Source organism: Echinops telfairi, unplaced genomic scaffold (assembly GCF_000313985.2).
Source record: "Echinops telfairi isolate 266 unplaced genomic scaffold, ASM31398v2 ScPeMD7_1;HRSCAF=3_0, whole genome shotgun sequence".
NCBI lineage: Eukaryota > Metazoa > Chordata > Mammalia > Afrosoricida > Tenrecidae > Echinops > Echinops telfairi.
In genome coordinates, this window is record NW_022103896.1 from 7,882,391 (window position 1) to 7,891,895 (window position 9,505).

At 58.1% G+C, this 9,505-nt stretch overlaps 1 protein-coding gene across 1 annotated transcript in view; it reads left to right on the forward strand.

Moving 5' to 3' along the window:
• NDRG1 (N-myc downstream regulated 1) overlaps positions 1 to 9,499 on the forward strand; it is a 44,561-nt gene extending 35,062 nt beyond the window's left edge. Inside the window, exons 11-16 of the mRNA XM_004697383.2 lie at positions 1,185 to 1,241; positions 1,968 to 2,019; positions 4,386 to 4,433; positions 5,709 to 5,744; positions 6,855 to 6,906; positions 8,469 to 9,499. Coding sequence (XP_004697440.1) covers positions 1,185 to 1,241; positions 1,968 to 2,019; positions 4,386 to 4,433; positions 5,709 to 5,744; positions 6,855 to 6,906; positions 8,469 to 8,680 — 457 coding nt within the window. The 3' untranslated portion in view covers positions 8,681 to 9,499. The remainder of the gene's footprint in view (positions 1 to 1,184; positions 1,242 to 1,967; positions 2,020 to 4,385; positions 4,434 to 5,708; positions 5,745 to 6,854; positions 6,907 to 8,468) is intronic.
• Positions 9,500 to 9,505: the final 6 nt, after the last annotated feature.

Consider the following 9,505-nt stretch of genomic DNA (forward strand, 5'->3'; position numbering starts at 1 on the left):
AAGCATGTGCCAAGGAGCCGAGCTCATCATCTGGGGGTGTATGTGTGTGGTGTGTGCATGTGATGGTGTGTTGTTCGAGTGCAGCTGTGTGTGTGTGTGTGTGTGTGTGTGTGTGTGTGTGTGTGTGTCCGCAGCAAAGAGCTCGGCACTCAGATCAGATACTGGGAAGCAGAAGGAGGGGCCCTGGTGGCGTGGCGGTCAGGTGTTGGGCTGCTCACCACGAGGGCAGCAGTTTGAAACCACCTGCTGATCCTCAGGAGAAAGATGAGGTCCACTGCCCTAAGGTTCTACAGCCTTGGAAACTCACAGGAGCATTTTCACTTGCCCTGTGGGGTCACCGTGAGTCGGCATCGACTGGACGGTTGCGTTGGTGATAAGTGAGAGAGGGGGGCTGGCAGTGGGCAGTAGACCTGCAGAGTAGATCAGCTACCACTTGCAGGCTCCGGCTCGTGGAAATATGCCTCCCTGGGAGCCTTGCCATGCCCCTCTGGGCAGGACGGCGCTGGAGCATTGTCTCTGTCCATGGAAGCCAAAGCACAGAGAGACGTTTGTCATTCTGCCCAAGGTCGTACAGCTCACAAACCCAGTCTCGCTGCTCCAGACCAGGGGCTGGGCAAGAGCTGACCTGCATGCAGGGTTGGGTGGATGCTGGGCTGGGCATGGCCACACAGTTGGAACCGTGGGGCGCTGAGCAGGTTTCAGACCATAGAGTGAAGTGACCCCTGAGGGCGGAGCTGTAGAGAAGTGGAGTGGGCCGCTACGCAGAGCAAGCCTGAACCAGTGGGTCGTGACTGCAGTCAAAGGTTTCCAAAGGCGCCACAACCAAGAATTAATCCGAGAGGGTTCAGTGCCCATTCAGGTGGCAAGTTTTTCAGGCAAAAAAGGGGTCTCAAGCAGAAAAAACTCAAGGAGGTCTGATATAGAGAACTTGGGGCTGGGGAGGGTCGGAGATTGGGGGTCAGGAGACCATGCAAGAGGCTGGCCATTTAGAGGACAACGGGGCTGCTTCTAAGGACACCAGGAGCCTGGCTCATCGGGAGATAACCACGTGACCTCCCCCAATTTGGGGAGAATGGGGGTGGCTGGCCAATGGCCAGTGGCAGGTCCCCTGGGCCTTGGGTGGGGCTGGGGGCTTCCTCCAGGGGAGGGTGGGCTGATGCTATTGGCGTGTCTCCTTTATGTAGCCGGCGGGACCTGGAGATCGAGAGACCCACGCCTGGGGCTCACAGCGTCACCCTGCAGTGAGTAGCTTTGCGCCCCCCTGCAGGCCGCCCGCTGCACATGCTCTCAGGCTTCCTTCCTGGGTGTGGGGTGTGGGGAGGATTGTCGTCTGTGAGGAGCTCCTGTGTCCTACCAGGGGCTGGGCACGACCCATCTGCTCGGTCTGTTCCCACACCGGAGACGCCAATTCCCTGGTGCCCTTGGGAAGCTCTACTCTCACGACTCATATAGCTTCTAAGCTATGTCAGACCTGGCATCACAGCCCAGGGATTCGGGGGGCCCAGGAGCCACCCCAAAGTGCCCTACCAGCCCGGAGAAGCCAGTCACGGGCAAAAGGATGTGTGAATCTTCCAGGAAGGACTGACTTGTATGGGCCACAGTGTTTGGCTTTGCACCCTCTGCCTGTGCCCTCCCTACAGGAAGCTATAACATTCTTGTTGTACGATCTTGATTGCCATCAAAGTCCCCTTCTCAAGAGAGTGCGGCTTTAGAATGAAAAAAGTGTCCGGGTAAAGTCATGCTTAATTCAGACTCAAGTGTTGATGACTACCCACCATCTCATCCCCCAAGAGCAAAGCGGAGGGTGGAGGAAGGGTGACATACAAAGCAAAAGGCTCTAGGAGGAAACCGGAACCCAGAATATTAGCTGCTCTGGCTCCTCCCCGGCCTGGGGCGGGGGGTGCTCGCAGCCTGCAGTGAGCCCTACATTGACACACCCCCTCCTTCATCCTTCCTGCTCTGCCCAGGTGCCCTGCTCTGCTGGTGGTTGGGGACGACTCTCCTGCCGTGGATGCTGTGGTACGTAGTCATCCGTTCAGGCCAGTGTTCAGCTCAGAGCCCCTCCACCTTGGATGTTTCTGTCCAGTCTCTCCCCTCCCCTGAGGACGACAAGGTCCAGAGGCCTGAGAGCAGGACACAGACTCACTGTCCGGAAGAGCCCAAAAGAGCAGAGAAGGGACTGCCCACTAAGAAGAGGGAGGCTGGGGGAAGGCCAGGGAGTCCCAGTGGTGTAGTGGGTTACAAGTTGGGCTGCCAGCCTCAAGACTGGCAGTTTGGATCCGCCAGTCTCTCTGAGAGGGGAAGAGTCGGCCATCTGCTCCCGTAGAGACTCGCAGGCTTGGGAACCCACAGGAGCGGCTCTCTGTCCTAGGCGGTTGCTGTGAGCAGGAACAGGCTCGATGGCAGGGGTTGTCTGGGGGTGGAAGGAAGGAGGCCACAGTGGGACAGGCGGGTCCAGTGTTTGGAGCAGGGAGGGCCTGTGGGGTTTGGAGTCTCATACTGTCTCCACTCTGCCTGTGGCTTGGCAACTGGAGTGACCACAGCCAAGACCCCCACCCCCACCTCCCACCAGTCTCTTTGGCCCTCTGATTTCTGTTCTGAAATCCAGTCCCCCTTACATCTGAGGGCCCAGGGAGGGATTAGACAGGTAACAGAAGAAAGAGGGACCGGCTTGTGGTCTGCGTCCTCCAGCTGACGTGTGTGTGGTAGATGCCCTAGACCAGTGGAGTGACCGGTGTGATGGATGGGGAATCAGAGGCTCGGGTGCACTGGAGGCCTGCCTGTTGGTCCCCAGCCTCGGGCTCTGTCCCTGAGTGGCCTCCCTCTCTCATGGCTGCCCCTTCCCTCTTCAGTGCTCCAGATTGGCCTCCCCCATTCCCGGGGCAGGAGGGGGACAGGTCATGCTGCGGGTTCACAGTCTGTTGGCAGGAACCCCAGGTGGACCGGCCAGCACCTGGCTGGGGACTGGTAGTCTGTGGAGGCGGCTTTCCAAGGCCTCTAGGCAATGCTGCCTGTTTAAACACATGTGAGCGTTTTCATTGTGGTCTGGGTGAGTGTCCCACGCGCTTTGGTCTTCAACAGTGAACATGCATCTTGTGTCCTCACCTGGACTGCCATCCCCGCCACGTGACAACCTTCTACTCTCACCGCCCCCTCTGCATGGGGCTCCCCTCTCCCCCACACGCCCTGTCCTTCTGCCCCACCACAGTTGTGTATTTGGGCAGATGGGACCCCCTGGGGCTCTAGTCACTGTTCTGAATGATATGGGGGACAGAACCCCTGCCTCTGGGATCACAGCCTCTAAGCTCAGCCCGTCCCCGGGGGCCTGGAAGGAGGAGCCTTCACTGTGGAGTCCCTGACTTAAAGTGATGTCCATGCCGGCCTTTGAGCAGAGCGCCCAGCCACTGGCTTCTTCCCCTGGTGACAGGTGGCCCAGGTTGCCTGGTAACAGGCTGCTGTCTCTGCTCTGGGCCCCTCATGCCCATCTGCTCCTTGCTGCCTTGTTTATACGGCCGAGTTTGCCTCCTGGCTTCCAGGCCAACAGGTTGTCATCCTCTGTGGGGATCGGCTGGGGCTTTCAGATGCAGCTGGTGCCTGGCACCCTGACGGGGCAGAGGCACCCAGGAGTAGGGCTCAGGTGAGGTGCTCTGGGTCAGATTCCCCGCCTGTGGTATTGTGGAGGGTGCTACCCTTCTGAAGCCAGCCCCCTGCCCCCAGCTGGAGAGGCAGGAGACTTGGGGTATTGATCTGAGTTCCCCAGTGGTGGCATGCCCTGTGTAGAGTGGGGAGGTTCACAGGGGTTCACAAGGGAAAGGCATGCCCATCACAGTGAACCCTGGGTGTTTCCTGAGGGCTAAACCCAGTGGACATAGTCATGGAATGAATCAATAAAGATACATCACCCACAACAAGGGAGGTGATGGTTTCCCTCTTAGGCACTTTGCAGCTTATGGGCAAGGGTTCTTTCCTGCTCTGGATGGCACGATGAAGGGAACCATTGATGGAAAAGGCAGCAGGGCTGAGTGTGGCCTCCTCAGAGGACGAGTGTCTGGAATTTGGGGGATTGGACCTTTGGAATCTGAGAGCTGGCAGAGAGGCAGAAGGTTAAACAAGGCCCACCAGGTAGAGAGCACCTGCTGGATCTCAGCCACTCTTTACGGCAACTCTTGAGAAAGATGGCATCTCCTTTTGTTTGCAAGGGAACTGAGGCTCTATTCAGCCATTGGTCGAGCAGCACAGAGCTGCAATTTCCACTCAACTCGGCCCCACCCCAGTAGCAACCCTGGGGTTTTTAACCACGGTGGAAGAGGGACCGGGAGGGGCGAGGCTGGGACTTTGGCTCTGGGTAGCAGGTGAGGACCTTGTCTCTCCCTTCCCTTGTACAGGTGGAGTGCAACTCTAAACTGGACCCCACAAAGACCACCCTCCTTAAGGTATGGTGGGGGCCGGGGAGGCAGCCAACGGGTTATACTTTTCTGTCTTACAAAGCCCCGGGGTTTCCTGCAGAACTGAGGGCCCCCAGTGGAGGCAGAGCTGGTGGTGGTGAGCACCACAGTTGATCACAGACTGGCCGGTCATCTGAGGCCACCAGGATGACCCTCTCTGGGTCCCCAAGAATCTCCCACAGGGAGCAATCCTACTAAATTCACGGGAGTTCCCACCGGCTCTAGCACCTATAAAAGACCAGAGAAAACTCAGCTGCCCCCATGACTCTTTCCCTGCGTCTAAATGACCCTCTCTTCCCAAGACGCCAACGCCCCTCCCTGGTGGCATAGCAGGTTAAGTGCAGGGCTGCAAATCTCGAATTCGGTGGGCTAGAAGCCCACCAGCTCCGTGGGAGACAGATGTGGCTTTGTGCATCTGTAAAAATGTGTCATCTCAGACGCCCGCAGTAGGGGCCAGTTCTACCCTGTTCTATAGGGTCGCCCTGAGTCAGAATCGACTTGGGTGGGTCATGAATTGGGTTTCATGAGGACACCAGTTGTTGGGCTACGACCTCCTTTCATTGAACTGAATGATTGCAGGGGGGTTCAAAAGCTGTGTGGAAAAGCCCCCGTTTCATTCCGTTTTCCACACACCTCTTTGTTTGTAAGCTGTTTCTTGTGAATCGGGCAATTCAAGAAGACAGGTTGCGTGGGACCCATCCTTCACCACCCCCTCACGGAATCATCCCTCCCCCACCCCCGCCCTCCGACCGAATCCCTCCAGCCCTGAGTCCTCAGCTCCATCTCTGCCCTGACTGCCCCCATTTTCTGTCCCTGGGTAGAGTCACACTGCCGTGAAACAGCTTGAATGACGTGGAGGTGGCTCTGGGCTCAGTGATTTCCTGGTGACGTTGACAGTTGGAAAGTCTGCTGAGAAAGTCCAGTCGGCCCAGAGCCTGGTTCCCATCCCGCAGTTTCCTTTAGAGAGAATCTCGTGCCTGTGGCTGGCTCAGGAAGACCCTGGCTGGATCGGGCCAGTCCCTCGCCTCTCTTCGGCCCACGTTCTGCCTCTAAGGAGGAGAAAGGGAGGGCTGCTAGCAAGATGCAGGCGGGTACCTGCCCAAGCTCATGGTAGCCGAAGCCCCAGCCTCACCAGGATGGCTGGGGGTTCCCCTGGACTATACCCCTCCCACATGCCTCAGCAGGATACATCAGAGGGCAGGCAGGGCCTCATCCCTGTCCCCCTCTGTGGGCATCTGTACTGACCAGCTCCTTCTCCTCTAGATGGCGGACTGTGGTGGCCTCCCTCAGGTCTCCCAGGTGAGTCCACCTTCCTTCCCGCCTCCAGGAGCCCTGGGGGAGCATCGGGCAGGGGGGCAGAAGTCCTCTCTGGTTGGGATTCACCTCTCGGCAACAGTCTGCAGGGAGCTTGCTGTTTGTAAAAGCTGTTTGCCCAGGAGGACTGACGTGAGCCCCCAGCGTCGGTGCTGCCAGAAGCCTCTGGCCAGGCACTTGTCACGTGGCAGCAGTGGATCCCAAGGCCACGCTCACTCTGCCAGTCCCTGTCTGCCCCAGTCCAGACTTCCAGTGGAGCCACAGGCCCCCAGGGAGCTGAGGCCAAAGCAGAGAGGAAGACGGAAAAGAGCGTGTGTGTGTGTGTGTGTGTGTGTGTGTGTGTGTGTGTGTGTGTGTGGGTGTGTCTGTGTGTGTGTCTGTCTGCGTGTGTGTGTCTGTCTGCATGTGTGTGTGTGTCTGTGTCTGCGTGTGCGTGTGTGTGTGTGTGTGTGTGTGTGTGTGTGTGAACACACACTGCCTGTTCTGGGTTTGCTGCATGATCACAGAGCCTTCCCTCCCTGCAGCCCAGCAGCACACCACTTTAGGTTTATAGCTCATTAGAAATCTCTTTTAAAGTGTAATGTGATGTTAATTTTTGTGGTCTTTCCATCAAAACCTCCCCTGCCTCTCTGTGGGTCTAACAGTCCCGAAAGGGGCCTCCAACATTCTCAAATCCCACGATTTCTTCAGGGATCAGAATTGAGGCCATGGGGGGAGGGGTGCACATGCCTCTTCCCCATATCTGATAAATCCCCGTGGCGGGAGGAAGGGGTGGGCAGCCATCCCTGGAACTGGGGCCCTCTGAGTTCTGGGCTCTGCAGAAAGCAGGGCTTGGTTTAGAGGTGTGAGCCCACCAGTGGCCAGATTCCTTCTGAAGTTCACTGGGGGCCTGGAGAAAAAGTGGAATGGCCATGAGGCAGCCCTCGTGTGTCAGGACAAGGTGGCCTCAGTTTCTGCTCTGAGTCCCTTCCTATAGTGACAGCAGTCGGTTGTGCATGGACTACCTAGGGCCCAGCTCTCGGCTGCTGGTGGCCACGTGGTCTTAGTGCTCTGGGCGCCTGGACACTCAGGAGCTCGCTCTCTCTTCTCTTGCAGCCGGCCAAGCTTGCTGAGGCTTTCAAATACTTCGTGCAGGGCATGGGCTACAGTAAGTACACCTCGGCCAGCGAGCAGGGGCTCGAGGGGCAGGTCCGGGGGCAGGTGACTGGGATGTACCCTTGTGGGCACCTTGGCCAGCTTCAGGTTTTTGCACACTGGGCCAGGCAGGGGCTGCACCTTGTCGGTGTAGAGCTTCAAGGCTTTCTTTTGAGCTGTTGTGGCCCCTTTATCCTCCACTGCTGAGCAGAAAAGGAGCCCTGGTGGCATAGTGGTTTATGCCGTGGGCTGCGAACTACAAGGTCAGCGTTGAGAAGCAGTCACAGTCCAGGCTGAGTCCAATTACCGCCTCTCCCTTTGACTTCAACCTCCTAGTGGCTGGGAGTTCTCATCACTGTGCCCCGGCTTCACCAAAGGCTTGGAAGACCCGTGCTGTTTGCTTTCTCTCAGTTGGTGTTGTTTTAAATAGTAACCAAACACTGTCTTCAGCTTGCCCTCGGCCATGGCTCCTTCTCAGGAGGCTGGATGGGCCCGCTTTCCTCGCCCCAAGCAGGAACCCTTGTCCCAAGGTGCCCCCTTCCAACAGAGCACTACCCCAGGACCTGCCCCTGGTCTAGCACACTCCCATTGGGCCGTTGGGCGGGCCAGGGCAGGAGCTGCAGCAAGCCCAGCTGGCCAGCCACGCTAGCCTAACCCGGAGGCTTGCACTGCGGGCTTCTCTCTTGGTCACCTCTATTTGAGGTTTCTGTGTTCTGGGCACGGAGGAAGTGAAAGCCAGGCCTTGTGTTTTTGCCCCTAAAATAGGGGCGCCCTTTCCAGAAATCTAGAGCACCCCGCAGGTGATGGGGGGTGAGGGGCCATAGCAGGACAAGCCAGTGAGTTTGAACCACCCACCTGTGGTTAGCAGCTCAATACCTAACCCACTGCGCCACCAGGGCTCCTTTGATAGACGACAGTCCAAGGCTAACTTTATGCCCTGGAAAGCCAAAGGCATCTCCGAGGTCTCCCGGCGTGAACAGCAGGTCGGCTCTGTTTGGGCATGAGCCGCTGTTAGCCGGGAGTTTGGTGTTAAAGGCCCCAGAGTGTATGACAAGGAAGGGGGTCTCTCAAAGCAGAAACACACAGGAAGGAGGCTCTGTGCCACAAGGTTGATGAGAGTTGTGACCAGAGGCTTGTAGGCACCTGGCCCCGTAGCTCAGTATTCTAGCTCAGTATTCGCTAATCCAGTGTTTGCAGCAACTTGACCTAGAACACCATGCTGTGGTCAGTTACCATCAGGCTGGCTGGGCCTGGAGGACACCCCATGGATGCAGAATGAGGCAGCTGCCCGAGGTTTTCACAGCTCTGACCTTGTAGGAGATCATTAAGTATTAATGGGAATTGACTGGGTTAAGCCTGTGATGGAGCTGAGTTGGAGTCCTTGACCCTGTCCGAGCCTAGCTTCCCCCACTCTGAGCCGAGGCCAGGACAGGAGGGAGCCCAACGGCTCATCCCTGTGTATCAGCCTGCCGGGGTCCGGCTCCACATGGGCTCTGGAGCCTCGAGGTGCAGGCCAGCTGGCACCTCCGGACCTGTCCCCTGTCCCCTCACTGGGCGCTTGCTTCTCTCCCCTAGTGCCTTCTGCCAGCATGACCCGCCTGATGCGGTCCCGCACAGCCTCGGGGTCCAGTGTCACCTCCCAGGAGGGTGCCCGAAGCCGAGCCCACACCAGCGAGGGCTCACGCAGCCGAGCCCACACCAGCGAGGGCGCCCGCCTGGACGTCACCCCCAACTCCGGCACCACCGGCAACAGCGCTGGGCCCAAGTCCATGGAGGTGTCCTGCTAGGCGCCCTGCGGCCGCCGCTGCCCCTGAACTCTGATCTGTAGCGGCCCGTCCCCCTGACCCCTTCCTGCCCGCTCCCTGCCACCCCACACATTGCTTGGCATGAATCCAAAGCCAATTGTCCCACGTGGGCTCCCGCAGTGACAAAGTGAAATGGGTTTGGGCTGACCTTGGTGGCAGGGGGCAGGGTGGGCCAAGGAAGAAGCATCTCTGCTGTTGTGTTTTTCTTAACAGGTGGCAGCAGGGTGGGGGGATGGGGGGGTGCTCTGTGTCCCTCCCTCACACACCCAACTGCCAAAAAACAAAAGGAGCCAGCCCTGGCCACCCTGAGGCAGAAGGGTGTTTTGTCAGGCAGAGGGGATGGCCCACCTACTTCCTGTTTCCCCTCCAACTTAAAAAAAAAATTCAACCCAGCAATCCGAAAACAAAACCCCTTTCGGATTTGGGAAGGGGGAGAGCAGGGACTTGTGGGTAGCCCTTTTAAATCGAGAAACAGAAAGCGGGAGGCAAGAGGGGGAGATGGGATTTATATCCGGGCGACCAGTGATTTGCAAACACAGAGCGATGGGCGTTTTCAAGTTATGCACACGGCCATGTGGACTCGGGAGCCCCAGGGGCTGGACAGATTCTCGGTCTCAGCTAGTGGTCAGTGTCCCCAGTTGACCACTTTGGTTCTGCTGTCCGCCTCCCCCTCCACACACATGCCACAAAGGGTTGCTTTTGCTGTGGGCAGCTTGTGCGGCTCAGGAGACACACACAGCCTCCCAAGTGGAGGGAACCGTTCCTGTGGGCTCTGCCATCCCCGCGTGGGGGGTTCACAGTGTTGGG